The sequence below is a fragment of the Pogona vitticeps genome, chromosome 5, assembly GCF_051106095.1.
Source record: "Pogona vitticeps strain Pit_001003342236 chromosome 5, PviZW2.1, whole genome shotgun sequence".
Lineage (NCBI taxonomy): Eukaryota > Metazoa > Chordata > Lepidosauria > Squamata > Agamidae > Pogona > Pogona vitticeps.
In genome coordinates, this window is record NC_135787.1 from 172,689,726 (window position 1) to 172,710,319 (window position 20,594).

Below are 20,594 nucleotides of genomic sequence, written 5' to 3' on the forward strand. Positions count from 1 at the left end.
ACCTAGCCAAGCACATGTGGGGTGTGGAGGAAGGTTAACTATGAACCCGTTTTTAAGAAGATGTTCTTGCTTCTTATTTGTTTGTAATAGTTGGGTTTTTTAAAAAACATTTACTTAGTAAAAAAATGAAACAATACATAACATGATTAAAATTGTATTTAATAATCATAATTCAATAATTAATTAAAACATATTGCTCCCATTCAGTTTTCCATTTAATAAAAATTGTGTCAAGAATAAAAGGTTTCTCAATAGTTTGGTGGAAGATTGATTATTTGTTGATAATTGATAATTTATTTGCAAACCTTAGAGGTAATGTATTATGGGGAATGAAATTACTTATTAACGCATTACTTTTGGGGGAGTAACAGGGATTTAATTATCTCTTCCTTTCACAAAATGATGTAATGACTGATAAAATTGTTAATTTTTTAAGTGCAATGACTATGTTTGTAATACTGTGTGAGGTTGTCATGCCACACTAAATGACATAGCCGGCTTAAAGTAAGGAGTGAAATTTCAGAGACATCCACAAGGATGTCAAAAGCAGGAAAACATATGCGTGCTTTACATTACAATGAACATGGGGACTTCACATAACCTCTGTAGGCAAATGTTAGCCCTCCTAAGGTGACCCTCTTTAGTTCTGTGGGACTACAACTCCATCGTCTCCAGTCAGAATGGCCAATGAGAACTGAACACCAACATATCTGGAAAGCATCACTTCTAGGAAGACTAGAGCATAAAACCAAGAAATAAGCCCCACCATCAAAAGAAATTGGACATGGGGAATTACAATTTTAAGGTGTATTCAGACAGAAGGGGCTACTTAATGCTAACAATCAAAAGATATTGTACAACTTTTCCATCTTTTTTTCTTAGCAGATTTTTTTTTGTAACCAAAAAAGTTGTGGCACCTTAAAGATTTTAACCGCTATATTTTGATGCGAGCTTTCATCAGGCGTGTAGGCAAGTCTTTGAGTTCAAGTCCCAAGTCTGAGTCCAAGTCTCTGGTACCAAGTCCAGAGTTCCATGCCCCAAGCTTCTCCGCCCCCCCCCCCAAAAAAGAGAGGGGCTGGATGGGCTCCGAGTCACAAGTCAAGTTCAAATCATTGAGAAAAAAAACCCCTAAATTGAGCCTGAGTCAAATTACTGGTACGACTTAGGTCTGACTTGACAGCAAGTCCCAAGACTCAAGTCCTCATCCCTGGCTTTCATGAACAAGTCCACTTCTTAGCACAGAATCTTCTAAGACTACAACTATGGGGGAGGAGGGAGACACTGTAGTAAAACAAGAAAGGTTATAAATGATGAAAAGCGCCATCTGAACCTCCAGTAAAATTAAATGAAGGAACAGCACAACAATAAGCTAAAAGGTTCAAATAGAATCACCCAACCATCCCAGCTGGGTTTTACTGAAATTTCCTACCAAAGAGGGCTATCCTTCTCTCTCTCTCGTGGCCTACAAGTTTTTTTTGCCAAAGAGTTTTATTTTATTTAAACATATAAATACAAAACATCTATCATTCAAACTACGACAAAGTACAAAATAAAGAGAAAAAATAACCCACAATAAACCCTTCAGAGGACAAAGATCCCAACCTCATTTGGATCCCAGATTTCCCAGGTTTCCAGTGAGCCTTGAAAAAAGTAATAAATATGAAACATTTTGCCCTATATTTTTGTCTTTTCCTGAGCCCAAACATATATTAAGTTCCAACTCTGTTTTACATAGTCTCTTGGTTGTTCTTGTAGTGTGACAGAGTAGCAGTATGACAAGGATTACCCAGTAGGTGATAACCAGCAGAGCTTCCCAGAGTGAAGTGAAGACACAAGCAGAAAACAATCTTGATAGTAGAATATTATGTATTATATACAGGATATGTACAGGTATATACATAATGTAGTCCTTGTCCAGTTCCAGTTGTCACACACGGCAATATCCACAGAGTTACAGAGCTTAAATCAATGTCAGAGTCCAGTAAATAGTCAAGGTCAATATACCATGCGGTCAGTCCGGTTCACCAGAGTTCGTCTTCTCCCATGCTCGTAGATAACGGCTTCCACAGGATTCTCTAGCACGACGACAGCACTCCACGACCATAGCAATTCCCACAACAACCCACAATGTTGTCTGTTTGGTCTCCCAGCTATATCCCCATGATTAGCCAATCATGTGATTGTTCATCCTGCTGGTACAATCGGCTCAGCTGCATTAACTCATGCTTAGCTTTACTTTACAGCTCTGATTCTGACAATACTTATGTCTGGTTGCCAAACTGCATTTAACAACTTACTTCAGGTTTAGCCCAAACCTGTCATAGTGCTTCTGAAAGTCTATCTAATTCTGCAATATCCAACAGTTTCTTTAAGAATTCCTCCATCATAGGTATGTCTTCACTTTTCCATTTTTGGAAAATGGGCATTCCTTTAGATGAGCAGAGACTGGGTGGCCATCTTGAAGGAATGCTGGAGCTTCAAGATTACTTCCTGGTGCTGCTGGTCGCACAGAATGATTTCCAAGTTCCTTTTGAGTGTGTTCATTCAACATTTTTTTGTAGTGGAATGTATTCTTTAACAGAAGCAAACAGACAATATGAGCTTTCATGGTGAGGGACAAATGCTGCCCTCAACGTTTTTCAGCATTCTCGTCTTTTCCAGAGAATCCTGCCTTCTCATAGATGTGATTAATTGGGTGCTTGTATAGAAAATGTAAGACTATAATGATGTCTCAGTTTTAAAAGTGCAACCAGATTTGTTTTCATGAGTTTTTGCTTTGGTTTGCTTATATGTATTCAAAACAAGTCTTAAATGATATATTTTCAAACAATTCTTGGTAGTATTCTTGAAGGCTTTCACGGCCAGGATCCGATGGTTGTTGTAGGTTTTTTGGGCTGTTTGGCGGTATTCTGGAGGTTTTTCTTCCTAACGTTTTGCCAGTCTCTGTGGCCCACATCTTCAGAGGACTGGAGTCAGAACTCTGTCTGTACAATTCTGACTCCTGTCTTCTGAAGATACCAGCCACAGAGACTGGCGAAACGTTAGGAAGAAAACCTCCCGAATACGGCCAAACAGCCTGAAAAACCTACAACAAGCAATTCTTGTTAGTGTTACATTTTGGCATGTGGACATTCGTTTTACACTTGTTTTCTTTAGAATTGTTCCCCTGGTCTTATTTAACCGTTACAGTCCATAGACATGGATACAATTAGATGGTGTCTGTCCCCTGACCTTTATCTTTGCTTATTAATACAACATATTCTGGCATTTATATAATCAGTATTTCTCATATATTTTGTTGCTTGAGGTATTTTTCTCTTGCTGTGATATTCATGTTTACTTGGAATTTGATGAGATTACGATTGCAGCCTAAAATGGTAAAACCCAAACTCTGTGTTTGTCGATGGGGTTTTGGACAATAACAATCAGACTCCTCCATCCAGCACAATCACTGGAAGTTGTAGTAATATATATTCCTGGAATATATATATTCCAGGCTCTGGGGCTGGACAACTGGTATGTCACTAGCATGCTAACTGGTCTACTGTGCTGTAAGATATTAGCTGGAAGGTTCTGGTGAATGCTACCTTTCCTCCCACAGAGCAGGTTGTTGTGTCTCTGTATGCTTGATTGGTCTGCCCTTGGCTCATTCCAGTAGTCTCTAGAAGCAATATATTTTTTTCATGGCTTTAAATTCATATATTGCTAACCAGAGCAAAATCCAGAGTAGTGATTCATTCAAGAAGCAGCTTCCTTTAAGGGAACTTCTGCTGACAAAGGGATATGAATTTTGCAATCTCTTGCTCTCAGAAAGAAACTGAGGGGAGGAAAACAATCCCTTTTCTCCCTTCAAAATAAGATTTCTCTTTACAAAACCGTCTTTCCCCCTAAGAAATCTTTATTGTTGTTCTTGTTATTTTATTTTATAGGTTAGGTGTAGGGATAGGGAACAGGGGACATGTGATTGAACAGGGTTGTAAATCAACATGAACATTTTACAATATTCATTCTTATCTATTACATTTCAAGCTACCAACATCAATTTGACCAAACTCCAGGAGGCAGTGGAAGACAGGAGGGCCTGGCGTGCTCTGGTCCATGGGGTCATGAAGAGTTGGACACAACTAAACGACTAAACAACAACAAAAATTACATTTCAAAGATATGTAAGTTTCTGCTGTAACTAATTAATAATACATATTCTATTTTTAAATTAATCTTATGCTTTCAAATATCAAATGTTAATTTGCATTCTGTTTCTAAGCCAATCATAGAATTTATGCCAAAAATCTTCATAGTTTATCTCTCTTGTTGAGTCTAGCCATTCTGATAGTTTATCCATTTCTGCCGCATCTGGGATCTTTGATATTAACTCCTCTTGAGATGGATTCTCCAGGTCTTTCCAATGTTTAGTAAAAAAAATTCTTGCAGCTCTCAGAATATGCATAACTAAATATTTTCCCATTGAGTCTATTGAATCTGGAATTATATTTAGAAGAAAAAAAATTCAGGGGTTACAGTTATCGAAATCTCTAAAACCTCTTGTAAAAACCTTTCAACCCTTTTCCAATATTTAGGGCTTTCCCACATGACCACCACATATGATAAAAAGAGCCTTCTTTTTGTTTACATCTCCAGCAAAGTTTTGAAATGTTAACATCAATTTTGTCTAGTTTTGGTGGAGTCCCCCCCTTCCTCAGGCCTTTCAGTCTTCTTTTCTTCCCTAAAAGCAATCCTAAAACATGCAGGGTTTTCCTAGTTCCTGTGTTTTTCCTGTGCAGGATTTTCCTGGAAGGAGCAGAAGAAAACCCCAAATTGTGCAGGATTGTTTTATGCACAGAAGAGTGTCTTTTCTATGCAAGATTTGTCTGAATAGAAAAAAACATCAAGCTTCACAGGAATGTTACAAAAAACCATTTCTCTCTATCATTTTATACGGGGGACCTAATCCTCAAACTCAGCAGAACTGCTTGCCCTGTAACAAGGCTGCCTCTGGAGTTCGCATTTGGACTGTACAGTAGGTTACGCTAGATGCCAGAGTAAAACCAACAAAGAAACTCATGCATGCTTAAAGACTAGCACATAAACATTGTTGCCTGAGTGAATCAGAGTCTAATGTTTATCTCTGTTGTTCGTCTTTGAGGCGACATACATCTCTGCTTCTATGCAAACTTGCATAGCTATTTATTTATATATTTATTTAAAATATTTTTACCCTGCCTTTCTCCTTAAAAATGACGCAACGCGGCTTACATAATTAAAAAAAAACATATTTAAAGCTAAACAACAGGGAATATACAAATTGGAGAAGGGCATGAAACTAACCATGAAGCAACCACCACCACCACCACCCTACAAATTGGGCCATTTTGTGGTTCATTTTAGAGTGTTTGGGGGAGTTGTGTTTGCCCAGAACAGATCTAGATCCATTGCTCTCTTCAACTGGTGATGAAGTGGCCTATGGTGGGTTGCATCAGCAACACTCTCACCTTGCAAATATACAGTTAAAAATTAAGAAGCGGTTGCCCAAAGGTAAGTAAGTGCAAGTGTGGTGTAATGAAAGGTCATGGAATCAAATCCCCACCAAAACAGGACATCCACAGTTAAAGCATTCCTAACAAGTTGCCATCCAAACTCTGTTTAAAAATATTTAATAAAGGAGAGTCCACTGTCCCCTAAGACAGTCCATTCCAACATCAAACAGAAAGTTCCTCCTAATGTTTTGGCAAAATCTCCCTTCTGATCATGTGAATCCATTCCTTTAGATCCTACTTTTTGGAGCTACAAAGAACAAGCTTGTTCTACTTTCACTTGGCAACCCTAGACACATCCGAAGAGAGTTAATGTATTGCATTGCCTCTTAATCATCTCTTATCCAGGCTAAACATACCAATCTCTCTGAACTCGTAGGGTTTGTTCTTCATACCTTCTACTATCCTGGTTGCCCTCTTTTGGACATATTCCTGCTTGATCCTTCTTGGTATATATTGACCAGAAGTGGACACTGGATTCCAGTTCAAGTTTGACCAAATCAGACCAGAGACATACTATCATCGAAACTTGAAGTTGGAAGAGGCCTATAAAGCCATTGAGTCCAACCCCCTGCTCAGTGCAGGAATACAAATCAAAGGAAATCTGCCCGGTGGTTGTCTAAATTTCTCTTGAAATTTCTCTTGAAACATTGCGTCCAATGTTGGAGCACTATTACGTCTCTTGATCTCTCTTGATCTATGCATCTGTTGCTGCAGTCTAGTATTGCATTCATTTTTGGTCACCATATCATATTGTTGCCTCATGTTTAGTTTGTAGTCTTCTCAGACCCCCACATCCTTTTTATGTATGCTACTGCCAAGCCAGCTGTCACTTATCTTATATTTGAGCATCTTTAACTAATTAAAGAGGTCGAGTATCACCACAGGGGCTTCAGTAACCTAAGCACACATTAATTTCCCCTTTTTTGTGATTCCTTTTGAAGCCAATTTTGCAAACATGAAAGGCTGCGATACCCACGTGCTTCGCAGGCTATCTCTAACCTCAGTTTCCGGACTTAGAAAAAGGAGAAAGAGAATGCAAATGTTTTTCTGAGCAGCAAATATCCCACCTCTGAAAATATCTTTTCAAAGAAGTTGTGACATTTTAAGAAAAGACACAAGCTCCACAGAGTGGCCTTTCTATAGTACTGCATTTGATTGTATCTCTACAGAAGCGATAGATGTCTGCGGCTTGTTTGATTTGTTTTGAGAAGCCCACTTGCTATATTCTGTTTTCTTATATACCCACTTTCAATATTCTTGTACCTCTCTGTGATTATGATGATAACCTTTTGTTGTTATCATCATCATCATCTTAAAACTGCACAGCTGGAAGGGATCCTATGAATAATCAGGTCAAGGACGCATAGTGAGGAATCAAACTCCCAACCATTGGCTCCATGACCAATATTTGGTCAGTGGAGAACTGTGGTGTTGCTACAGGGGGAGAAAGAGCAAAGATCAAAAAACCTCTGACTGCTCTCTGCCCTCATGCATGCACTGTAAGTGAATTGAGCCAAATATGTTTACAATCTCCCCTTCAGACTTTTGTGTTTGTCTCACGAAGGGGTGCTTCCAGAGCAGGTTTTTCTCATGCAGTCCCCTGGTCCTATCGGCAGATCCATATAGTCATACTTTCTGTTTATAACCTTCCCACATTCCACCCACCTCTTTATAGGCTCTAGGGATGGTGCGTTGCTGTGAGGGGAAAAAAGACTTAGCAAATCATAGGAACAAAATGTTAGCAAAATGTTAAAGTCTATTCCTTAGCAGACAAACATAGGCACAGGGAGCAAAAATCAAAGGCTAATCTTGGTCAACAGGGGAATGGTGGAGCATACTGGACAGTTCTGGCTGCGAGGACAACTTTTGGCCTTGTCTGCAATGATAGCTCGTTCTTATCACATGCTGTTGTATTCTTGGCCAAACTTTTAAGAAGCAGGCGGAAGAAAGGAGCCAGTTTACATTCCACCAGAACACAAAGGATCTGTTTACTTGCTCATTTGTGTAACTTCAAGGGCAGGAGTCCTCTAGAACAGCCATTCCCACCTTTTATTTTAGTCACGCCGTAAACAACATATGAAAGAAATATAGGCTGAATGAGAATTGTATAAGTCATACAATGTTGTGTGAAGAATTGTTTCCAGTCTGTGGTCCCCTTCAAAAGTGCCAGGGTCCCCCAGGGGGGCATATGGATGTCATCAAGTAAGAAATGTCTAGGAATGCTTTTTCCACTTCCACACCTCCAGTGTAGAACTGGTAAATACAGAGCTTCATTCTATCCTGTACAGAACACTGGGTATCAATAATTTACTGCTTATTTATTTATTTGTTAGTTTATTTACTTGATTACTTATTTCCAATGTATATCCCAATGCAGGGATCCAAAGCTACTTACAAAAAGTGATTTTTAAAAAGATACTTCAGTTATAATATTAATATGCACTTAACCATATGATAATATGAACAATAACTCAAAAACAATTTAAAACATTTTTGTTATCAGATCATGTGAGTGGATTGGGCAAAAAGTGGCTGTATCATAGCTCCAGTGCATTCTGGGACACTCAGATGGTTAGCTGCCACTTGCTAGTAGTACTAAGTAGGGTGCTTCAGTCACGAAAGAAAAAAGCTAAATTGTATGTACGTACGTACGTACGTACGTACGTACGTATGTATGTATTGATTGATTGATTGATTGATTGATTGACTGATTGATTGATTGATTGATTTGAATTGATTTGATTTGATTTCTACCCCGACCCCCCCTAGAAAGCGTCTACTCGGGGTGGCTTACAAATACAGTATCATAAAATATCATAAAAACATAGAAATATCATAATATTAAACAATTAAATCAATAGTGTGGTGCATTCAAGATGGGGAATGATAGAAAACAAGAAAATAGATTTCAAGAATTGACAATTATTTAAATAAATAAATAAATAAATAAATAAATAAATAAATAAATAAATAAATAAATAAATAAATAAAGCAAGCAAGCAAGCAAGCAAGCAAGCAAGCTGGCTAGCTAGCTAGCTAACTGTGGGCAGGAAACAACACAAGCAGATCAGGGTGTGAAAAGTAGTTACAGTAGATAGTGCAATAGAACCCCCATATCCATGGGGGATTGATTCCAAGCACCCTGTGGATGCTGAAAAATGTAGATTACAATGAACACGGTTAAAATAGAGAATGGTATACATAGTATGGTCACTGTCTCCCTCTCGTGGCAGGTTCTGGTAATAACATTGTGGAAATATATTTCTCCAGCAAACATACATAGCATGATCTCTGACTCCATCTAATGGCCTGTTCTGGTAACTTCACCATTAGAAAAATATATTTTGGGGGTTCTTCTTTTAATATTTTTAATATTTTCAGAATGTGGATAAGTGAATCAGTAGATACTGATCTCACAGATACAGGGATCCTATTGAGGACCATTGTGTTCAGTGGGGCGGAAGGTACAGCAGCAAAGAGTGCACAGAGCCAAGGATAATAAGTGGACCTGGGGGAAAAGTGGGTGTTCATACACACACACACTGGCAGGCAAGCAAGCATTCACACCACCCAGAGGCAGGCAAGCAGGCTTTAAATCAAACACTACCTCACCCTCGTCCTATTCATTCACTCCAGAAGCTGTGTTTTTTTCCCCATTTCTTATTCTCAGAAGTACAGAGGGCTGTTAATTCCTTTACATTCTTGGCCCATTCTCAAGTTTAACTGAACTTTTCCAGACTACTGAACTATTTCAAGAAATCAGTTGGCGTGTCTTCTAACTCGTAGTAGAGTATCTTGAAATACCATATTTATCTATGTATAAGGACACCCCCCCTTTTCTAACCCAGAATTTCTTTCTTCGCAAGAAAGTGGAGAGGGAAGGTAGGGATCAAAGCACTTGATACTGTGGAAGGTGACAAGAGTACTCTGTCTTCTCCAGTAAAGGAATCAGGGATAGAAGAGCCGAGAGAGGGAACAGATGGGGATGGAATAATTGTCAAAGGGAATGAGAAAGAAAGAATAAAGACAGAAGCGTGCTTAGTAGAAGAAGGAAAGGGAAAGGAAGGGGGGGACCTAACATTGCTGGCATGGGAACAGGATAAAAAAGAGAAGGGGAGAGATCCTTTAGTATACCCCGGAGAATGATGAAAGAAGATGGAGAAATTGATTACCAGAAAGCACGCAATTTACTACAAGATTTTCCCAACTTGAAAGTTGGAGGACTATTGCCACATCCGGCACCGGAGAAAGGAGGTGTGGGAGTGACTGAGACGTCGGAATGAACGGTAGTAGCATTCCCAAGCGGACAGGGTCACTGGAGGAGGAGGATCCGTCCCGACGCCACTTTCAATCCTCAAGGGGGATTGGGCCCGCCACCCGTGTTGTGGCACAATCTGTGCGGTGAGGAGCATGCTGTTACGGAAACCAACGGACAAGTAGCGTTTTGGCCCGGCTCTGCAATGAAACAAGACAGTTTCATTCATAAATATGTTACCTAGCTCTTATGGGCAACTACCTGCGTTAAGCTGTTTTGAACCTATAGAAGTTGTGGTTGACTCTCCAAATGTTAAGCTTAATAAATCTGTTGAAGTTCAAAATGAAGCCTCCTGGTTATTTCCTGCCCAAAAGAAAGAGCTGCCTCTGCCTTACCCTGAACCCCATCGCATCTGTATAGCCACAATCTGATTTACAAGTAAGTCCCACTGAAGCAAGTAAAATAAAACAGAGAAAAGAGAGAAGCAGCAAAGTGGCATTTTTAATAATGTGAAGGGAAGTGTGAGTGATACTTAGTGAAAACCAGTGCAGAGTCAAAGGCTAGCCTCTGTTTGAAAAATTTCAGTGGTCTAATGAAAAACATATCATACACAACGAAAGACTAGATGCAGATGAAGTCAAAACTGATGGAAGAAACACAATAATTTAAAATAGGCAGATGGCACTATTTTACTGACAGAAAGCAGCAGTGACTTGAGGTGACATTTAAGGAAAGCAACAAAAGAAAGTGCCAAAGCAGGACTACAGTTGAATATTAAGACCAATATTATGACTAATGAAGCACTACATAATTTTAATGTTGGCAATGAAGGAATTGAAATATGCCTTGGTTCAATCATCAAATGGAGACTGCAGCCAAGAAAACAGGAGATTCAGAAGGGCAGGGATGAAGGAATTAGAAAAGATAATCAAGTGTACAGATGTGTTCCTAGAGACCAAGACCAAAATCATGCTATCATATTTCCAGTCAGAAGTGAAAGCTGGACAGTAAAGAAAATGGGTAGAAAAAAAGATTTGTTTGAAATGTGCTGGAGGAGAGCTTTGCTCATACCTTGGTCTGCCAGAAAAACAAACAAATGGGTCTTAGATTGAATCAAGCCTGACTGATCTCTGGAGGCAAAACTGTTGAAGCTGAGGCTCCCCTCCTTTGGGCACAGAATAAGGAGGCAGGAACAATAATGCTGGCAAAAGTTGAAGGCAGCAGGAAATGAGGAAGACCAAACAGGAGATAGACTAGCTGCATAAAGGAACCACAGGCTTGCGTCTACAAGACCTGAGGCTGGACTGTTGAAGACGAGGACATTTTGGAGATCTCTCATTCATTCATAGGGTTGCCATAAGTGAGAGACGACTTGACCCTACATAACAACAATAAAGGTCTCTCCCCCTCTTCTCTTTGGACTGAGATAAGCAGGCCAGTCCTTCCCAGGTACATCTATGTATATGTTTTAATGACACCCACGGACACGTAGATGTCGGTTCCTGACTCAGCCGGCACTGTATTTCTCGTTTTCGCTTTCGTTTCTCCCTCAAGAGACGAGAGACCAAACCAGGAAAGGAAGAAGCTGTGGGGCTGCTCCGAGAGAATAAGGCCGGCGGGAGGCGAGGAAGGAGCGGCGCCGGGGGTCACGCGAAGCCCGGGACCTGAGCGCGGAGGGCTGCGCGCCCGCGGGGCTGTAGAGTAGCGACCGGGGGGGGGGGAGAGGGGAGGGAATGTGAGCGCGCTGTCCGGTGGTTCGAATCCCCCTCCCCGCGAGAGCCGGATCGAAGCGCTCCGGAGACGAAAGCAAGGACGGCGATGGCGGATTCGATCCATCGGTGCCAAGTCGAAGGCATCTTGCAAGTCCTGTGCGCCTCGGGCGGCTGCCTGGAGGAGAGCGAGCTCGCCGGGCGCCTGAACCTTCAGGGCAGACCGGAGCGCTTGGCCCAGCTGCTAAAGGACACGAGGAAATTCACGGTGGTGACCCGAGAGGAGGCCCCTTCCGAGGACACCGCCCGGAGCCGAGACCATCGGGTCGTGGTGGCCACCACCGCCCTGCGCCTGTGCCCCGACCACGGCAGGAGGCAGTGCGCGGGGTCCTGCCGGCAGCTCCACCTTTGCCGGTACTTCGTGTACGGGGGATGCCGCCTGCAGGGAACGAGGTCAGTCCGAGACCTTGGCTTGGGGAAAGAGGCAGCGCCCCCCCCCCCTTCCACCGAATGGGACTCCCAGCCCTGTGTGCGCGGCACTTCCTCGGGAGTAAGCCTGCTCAGAGTTACCTGGGATGTACTCTTGAGCAAGTGGGTTTCGAATGGATGGGGTAAATCAAGTTCAGCTCCTGGGAAGGGTTATTCACGGGGAAGTTTGCTCGGGATTGCGCGCCCACCTCCTGGCAGGGGATCGGAGGGGACTTCCTAGTAAACGAGACGAGGATCCGGCTCAAGAACCAGACTCAGATCGGCTGCTTTCTAGGTGGCCGCCTAATTCGGGATTCAAATGAAACTTTGCGTTTGGGGGTGGTGGTGGGAATCGATCCTTCCGTTCCCTCGCTTTTCCCCTTTCGGTAGAGGGCGAGGCCGGAAGGCAATTCGCCTTTAAAGTAGCGGTAGGTGTAATGGAGGAAGTGGCTGCTCATAGTGAAGCGGTTTTCTAGAGAAGTCGCTTTCAGTCTCTTTTGTTAGCATCTGAAGTGCGATGAAACCTGGCAGCTGAAACGGCTAAGTGAAGTCTCTCCTGCCTCGTGTGCATGAATAGACAAGGCACGAAGGTTAGGCAAAGTTGAAGGCTCCTCCCCCACCCCCGAAAAAGAAAGGGGCTGGATGGGCTTTGAGTCACACGTCAAGTTCGAACCAGTAATTCGACTCAGTTGAGCCTGAGTCGAATTACTGGTGCAACTTACGTCCGACTTGACAGCGAGTCCCAAGACTCAAGTCCTCATCCCTGGCTTTCATGGACAAGTCCACTTCTTAGCACAGACTCTTCTAAGACTACAGCTATGGGGGAGGAGGGAGAAACTACAGTATATCCAAACAAGGAAGGTTATAAATGATGAAAGGCGCCATCTGAACCTCCGGTAAAATTAAGTGAAGGAACAGCACAACAATAAGCTAAAAGGTTAGAATAGAATCACCTAACCATCCCAGCTGGGTTTTGCTGAAATTTCCTACCAAAGAGGGCTATCCTTTTTTCTTTCTCTCTTTCTTTCTTTAGTGGCCTACAAGTTTTTTTATTTTTTTGCCAGAGTGTTATTTTATTTAAACATATAAACACGAAACATCTATCATTCAACTTACAACAAAGTACGAAATAAAGAGAAAAAAATAACTCACAATAAACCCACCCCTCTCCCCTTCAGAGGACAAAGATCCCAACCTCATTTGGATCCCAGATTTCCCAGGTTTCCAGTGAGCCTTGAAAAAAGTAATAAATATGAAACATTTTGCCCTAAACTTTTGTCTTTTCCTGAGCCCAAACATATATTAAGTTCCAACTCTGTTTTACATAGTCTCTTGGTTGTTCTCATAGTGCTTCTGAAAGCCTACCTAATTCTGCAATATCCAACAGTTTCTTTAAGAACTCCTCCATCGTAGGTATTTCTTCACTTTTCCATTTTTGGAAAATGGGCTCTCCTTTAGATGAGCAGAGGCTGGGTGGCCATCTTGAAGGAATGCTGGAGCTTCAAGATTACTTCCTGGTGTTGCTGGTTGCATAGAATGATTTCCAAGTTCCTTTTGAGTGTGTTCATTCAAGATTTTTTTGTAGTGGAATGTAGTCTTTAACAGAAGCAAACAGAGAAATGAGCTTTCTTGGTGAGGGACAACTGCTGCCCTCAACTTTTCCCAGCATTCTTTCTTTGTCTTGTCTTTTCCAGAAAATCCTGCCTTCTGATAAATGTGATTAATTAGGCGCTTGTATAGAAAATTTTACACTATAATGATGTCTCAGTTTTTAAAGTGCAACCAGATTTGTTTTCATGAATTTTTGCTTTGGTTTGCTCTCTCTCTCTCTCTCTCTCTCTCTCTCTCTCTCTCTCTCTCTCTATATATATATATATAGATAGATAGATAGATAGATAGATAGATAGATAGATAGATAGATAGATAGATAGATATAGATATAGATATAGATATAGATATAGATATAGATATATAGTAATTTTTTTTCATGGCTTTAAATTCATATATTGCTAACCAGAGCAAAATCCAGAGTAGTGATTCATTCAAGAGGCAGCTTCCTTTAAGGGAACTTCTGCTGACAAAGGGATATGAATTTTGCAATCTCTCGCTCTCAGAAGGAAACAGAGGGAAGGAAAACAATCCCTTTTCTCCCTTCAAAATAAGATTTCTCTTTGCAAAACCATCTTTCCCCCTAAGAAATATATTATTATTATTATTATTATTATTATTATTATTATTATTATTATTATTATTATTATTATTATTATTATTATTATTATTATTATTATTATTATTATAGGTTAGGTGTAGGGATAGGGGACATGGGATTGAACAGGGGTTGTAAATCAACATGAAAATTTTACAATATTCATTTTTATCTATTACATTTCAAGGTACCAACATGAATTTGACCAAACTCCGGAAGGCAGTGGAAGACAGGAGAGCCTGGCACGCTCTGGTCCATGGGGTCATGAAGAGTTGGAAACAACTAAATGACTAAACAACAACAAAAATTACATTTCAAAGATATGTAAGTTTCTGCTGTAACTAATTAATAATACATATTCTATTTTAAAATTAATCTTAGGTTTTCAAATATCAAATGTTATTTTGCATTCTGTTTCTAAGCCAATCATAGAATTTATGCCAAAAATCTTCATACTTTATCTCTCTTGTTGAGTCTGGCCATTCTGATAGTTTATCCATTTCTGCCGCATCCGGGATCTTTGATATTAACTCCTCTTGAGATGGATTCTCCAGGTCTTTCCAATGTTTAGTAAAAAAAATTCTTGCAGCTCTCAGAATATGCATAACTAAATATTTTCCCATTGAGTCTATTGAATCTGGAATTATATTTAGAAGAAAAAAAATTCAGGGGTTACAGTTATCGAAATCTCTAAAACCTCTTGTAAAAACCTTTCAACCCTTTTCCAATATTTTTGGGCTTTCCCTCATGACCACCACATATGATAAAAAGAACCTTCTTTTTGTTTACATCTCCAGCAAAGTTTTGAAATGTTAACATCAATTTTGTCTAGTTTTGGTGGAGTCCCCCCCCTTCCTCAGGCCTTTCAGTCTTCTTTTCTTCCCTGAAAGCAATCCTAAAATATGCAGGGTTTTCCTAGTTCCTGTGTTTTTCCTGTGCAGGATTTTCCTGGAAGGAGCAGAAGAAAACCCCAAATTGTGCAGGATTGTTTTATGCACAGAAGAGTGTCTTTTCTATGCAAGATTTGTCTGAATAGAAAAAAAACCTCAAGCTTCACAGGAATGTTACAAAAAAACATTTCTCTCTATCATTTTATACGGGGGACCTAATCCTCAAACTCAGCAGAACTGCTTGCCCTGTAACAAGGCTGCCTCTGGAGTTCGCATTTGGACTGTACAGTAGGTTACTCTAGATGCCAGAGTAAAACCAACAAAGAAACTCATGCATGCTTAAAGACTAGCACATAAACATTGTTGCCTGAGTGAATCAGAGTCTAATGTTTATCTCTGTTGTTCGTCTTTGAGGCGACATACATCTCTGCTTCTATGCAAACTTGCATAGCTATTTATTTATATATTTATTTAAAATATTTTTACCCTGCCTTTCTCCTTAAAAATGACGCAACGCGGCTTACATAATTTAAAAAAAACATATTTAAAGCTAAACAACAGGGAATATACAAATTGGAGAAGGGCATGAAACTAACCATGAAGCAACCACCACCACCACCCCCACAAATTGGGCCATTTTGTGGTTCATTTTAGAGTGTTTTTGGGAGTTGTGTTTGCCCAGAACAGATTTAGATCCATTGCTCTCTTCAACTGGTGATGAAGTGGCCTATGGTGGGTTGCATCAGCAACACTCTCACCTTGCAAATATACAGTTAAAAATTAAGAAGCGGTTGCCCAAAGGTAAGTAAGTGCAAGTGTGGTGTAATGAAAGGTCATGGAATCAAATCCCCACCAAAACAGGACATCCACAGTTAAAGCATTCCTAACAAGTTGCTATCCAAACTCTGTTTAAAAATATTTAATAAAGGAGAGTCCACTGTCCCCTAAGACAGTCCATTCCAACATCAAACAGAAAGTTCCTCCTAATGTTTTGGCAAAATCTCCCTTCTGATCATGCGAATCCATTCCTTTAGATCCTACTTTTTGGAGCTACAAAGAACAAGCTTGTTCTACTTTCACTTGGCAACCCTAGAAACATCTGAAGAGAGTTAATGTATTGCATTGCCTCTTAATCATCTCTTATCCAGGCTAAACATACCAATCTCTCTGAACTCGTAGGGTTTGTTCTTCATACCTTCTACTATCCTGGTTGCCCTCTTTTGGACATATTCCAGCTTGATCCTTCTTGGTCTATTATTGACCAGAGGTGGACACTGGATTCCATTTCAGGTCTGCCCAAATCAGAATAGAGGCATACTATCATTGAAACTTGAAGTTGGAAGAGGCCTATAAAGCCATTGAGTCCAAACCCCCTGCTCAGTGCAGGAATACAAATCAAAGGAAATCTGCCCAGTGGTTGTCTAAATTTCTCTTGAAATTTCTCTTGAAACATTGCGTCCAATGTTGGAGCACTATTACGTCTCTTGATCTATGCATCTGTTGCTGCAGTCTAGTACTGCATTCATTTTTGGTCACCATATCATCTTGTTGCCTCATGTTTACTTTGTAGCCTTCTCAGACCCCCACATCCTTTTTATGTATGCTACTGCCAAGCCAGCTGCCACTTATCTTATATTTGAGCATCTTTAACTAATTAAAGAGGTTGAGTATAACCACAGGGGCTTCAGTAACCTAAGCACACATTAATTTCCTTTTGTTTTGTGATTCCTTTTGAAGCCAATTTTGCAAACATGAAAAGCTGCGATACCCACGTGCTTTGCAGGCTATCTCTAACCTCAGTTTCCGGAGTTAGAAAAAGGAGAAAGAGAATGCAAATGTTTTTCTGAGCAGCAAATATCCCACCTCTGAAAATATCTTTTCAAAGAAGTTGTGACATTTTAAGAAAAGACACAAGCTCCACAGAGTGGCCTTTCTATAGTACTGCATTTGATTGTATCTCTACACAAGCGATAGACGTCTGTGGCTTGTTTGTTTTTGTTTTGAGAAGCCCACTTGCTATATTCTGTTTTCTTATATACCCACTTTCAATATTCTTGTACCTCTCTGTGATTATGATGAGAACCTTTTGTTGTTATCATCATCATCATCTTAAAACTGCACAGCTGGAAGGGATCCTATGAATAATCAGGTCAAGGACGCATAGTGAGGAATCAAACTCCCAACCATTGGCCCCATGACCAGATACCTAGGCCTCAGTGGAGAACTGTGGTGTTGCTACAGGGGGAGAAAGAGCAAAGATCAAAAAACCCCTGACTGCTCTCTGCCCTCATGCATGCACTGTAACTGGATTGAGCCAAATATGTTTACAATCTCCCCTTCAGACTTTTGTGTTTGTCTCACGAAGGGGTGCTTCCAGAGCAGGTTTTTCTCATGCAGTCCCCTGGTCCTATCGGCAGATCCATATAGTCATACTTTCTGTTTATAACCTTCCCACATTCCACCCACCTCTTTATAGGCTCTAGGGATGGTGCGTTGCTGTGAGGGGAAAAAAGACTTAGCAAATCATAGGAACAAAACGTTAGCAAAATGTTAAAGTCTCTTCCTTAGCAGACAAACATAGGCACAGGGAGCAAAAATCAAAGGCTAATCTTGGTCAACAGGGGAATGGTGGAGCATACTGGACAGTTCTGGCTGCGAGGACAACTTTTGGCCTTGTCTGCAATGATAGCTCGTTCTTATCACATGCTGTTGTATTCTTGGCCAAACTTTTAAGAAGCAGGCGGAAGAAAGGAGCCAGTTTACATTCCACCAGAACACAAAGGATCTGTTTGCTAGCTCATTTGTGTAACTTCAAGGGCAGGAGTCCTCTAGAACAGCCATTCCCACCTTTTATTTTAGTCACGGCTGTAAACAACATATGAAAGAAATATCGGCTGAATGAGAATTGTATAAGTCATACAATGTTGTGTGAAGAATTGTTTCCAGTCTGTGGTCCCTTTCAAAAGTGCCAGGGTCCCCCAGGGGGGCATATGGATGTCATCAAGTAAGAAATGTCTAGGAATGCTTTTTCCACTGCCACGCCTCCAGTGTAGAACTGGTAAATACAGACCTTCATTCTTCCTGTACAGAACACTGGGTATCAATAATTTACTGCTTATTTATTTATTTATTTATTTATTTGTTAGTTTAGTTACTTGATTACTTATTTCCAATCTATATCCCAATGCAGGGATCCAAAGCTACTTACAAAAAGTGATTTTTAAAAAGATACTTCAGTTATAATATTAATATGCACTTAACCATATGATAATATGAACAATAACTCGAAAACAATTTAAAACATTTTTGTTATCAGATCATTATTTATTTATTTATTTATTTATTTATTTAATTATTTAATTAATTATTTAATTAATTAATTAATTAATTTATATGCCGCCCACACTACCCAAAGGTCTCTGGGCGGCTTACAGCATTTATAATACAATAAAAATATGTAACAATTAAAATACAATTAAAATATATATAAAATTGCCATTGGACCCACAGCTAATATTATTTCAGTTAAAAGCCTTCTGGAACAGGAAGGTTTTGACCTGGCGCCGAAATGTCATCAATGTCGGCGCCAGACGAATCTCCCTCAGGATGGCGTTCCATAGTCTGGGGGCAGCTGCCGAAAAGGCCCTTTGTCCACAAGCCGTCCCTCTTACCTCCTTGAGGGATGGCTCTTTCAAAAGGGCCCCCTGGCTAGATCTTAACTGCCGGGTAGGCTCATATGGAAGGAGGCGGTCCTTCAGGTATCCAGAGCCCAAGCCGTTTAGGGCTTTATATGTCAAAACAATCATGTGAATGGATTGGGGAAAAACTGGCTGTATCATTGCTCCAGTGCATTCTGGGACAATCAGATGGTTAGCTGCCACTTGCTAGTAGTACTAAGTAGGGTGCTTCAGTCACCAAAGGAAAAGCTAAATTGTATTTATTTATTTATTTATTTATTTATTTATTTATTTATTTATTTATTTATTTATTTATTTGATTTCTACCCCGCCCCCCCAGATAGCGTCTACTCGGGGTGGCTTACAAATATCATAAAATATCATAAAAACATAGCAAAATCATAACATTAAACAATTAAATCAATAATATGGTGTATTCAAGATGAGCAATCATAGAAAACAAGAAAATAGATTTCAAGAATTGGTAAAGGTAAAGGTAAAGGTTCCCCTTGACAATTTTTGTCCAGTCGTGTTCGACTCTAGGGGGCGGTGTTCATCCCCGTTTCCAAGCCATAGAGCCAGCATTTGTCCGAAGACAATCTTCCGTAGTCACATGGCCAGTGCGACTTAGACACGGAACGCTGTTACCTTCCCACCGAGGTGGTCCCTATTTATCTACTTGCATTTGCATGCTTTCGAACCGCTAGGTTGGCGGAAGCTGGGACAAGCAACGGGCGCTCACTCCGTCACGTGGATTCGATCTTACGACTGCATGGTCTTCTAACCCTGCAGCACAGGCTTCTGTGGTTTAGCCCACAGTGCCACCATGTCCCTCTTCATGAATTGACAGTTATTTAAATAAATAAATAAATAAATAAATAAATAAAGCAAGCAAGCAAGCAAGCAAGCAAGCAAGCAAGCAAGCAAGCAAGCAAGCTGTGGGCAGGAAACAAAACAAGCAGATCAGGGTGTGAAAAGTAGTTATAGTAGATAGTGCAATAGAACCGCCATATCCATGGGGGATTGATTCCAAGCACCCTGTGGACGCTGAAAAATGTAGATTACAATGAACACGGTTATAATAGAGAATGGTATACATAGTATGGTCACTGTCTCCCTCTCGTGGCAGGTTCTGGTAATAACATTGTGGAAATATATTTCTCCAGCAAACATACATAGCATGATCTCTGACTCCCTCTAATGGCCTGTTCTGGTAACTTCACCATTAGAAATATATATTTTGGGGATTCTTCTTTTAATATTTTTAATATTTTCAGACTGTGGATAAGTGAATCAATAGATACTGATCTCACAGATACAGGGATCCTACTGAGGACCATTGTGCTCAGTGGGGCAGAAGGCACAGCAGCAAAGAGTGCACAGAGCCAAGGATAATAAGTGGACCTGGGGGAAAAGTGGGTGTTCATACACGCACACACTGGCAGGCAAGCAAGCATTCACACCACCCAGAGGCAGGCAAGCAGGCTTTAAATCAAACACTACCTCACCCTTGTCCTATTCATTCACTCCAGAAGCTGTGTTTTTCCCCCATTTCTTATTCTCAGAAGTACAGAGGGCTGTTAATTCCTTTACATTCTTGGCCCATTCTCAAGTTTAACTGAACTTTTCCAGATTACTGAACTATTTCAAAAAATCAGTTGGCGTGTCTTCTAACTTGTAGTAGAGTATCTTGAAATACCATATTTTTCTATGTACAAGGATCCCCCCCCCACTTTTCTAACCCAGAATTTCTTTCTTCGCAAGAAAGTGGAGTGGGAAGGCAGGGATCAAAGCACTTGATACTGTGGAAGGTGACAAGAGTGTGCCGTCTCCTCCAGTAAAGGAATCAGGGATA

General features: G+C 40.5%; 1 protein-coding gene across 1 annotated transcript in view; it reads left to right on the top strand.

Moving 5' to 3' along the window:
• The first annotated feature begins 11,331 nt into the window (after positions 1–11,331).
• The window catches only part of LOC110082696 (protein mono-ADP-ribosyltransferase PARP12), a 34,886-nt gene continuing 25,623 nt past the window's right edge, over positions 11,332–20,594 (top strand). Inside the window, exon 1 of the mRNA XM_078376221.1 lies at positions 11,332–11,951. Coding sequence (XP_078232347.1) covers positions 11,608–11,951 — 344 coding nt within the window. The 5' untranslated portion in view covers positions 11,332–11,607. The remainder of the gene's footprint in view (positions 11,952–20,594) is intronic.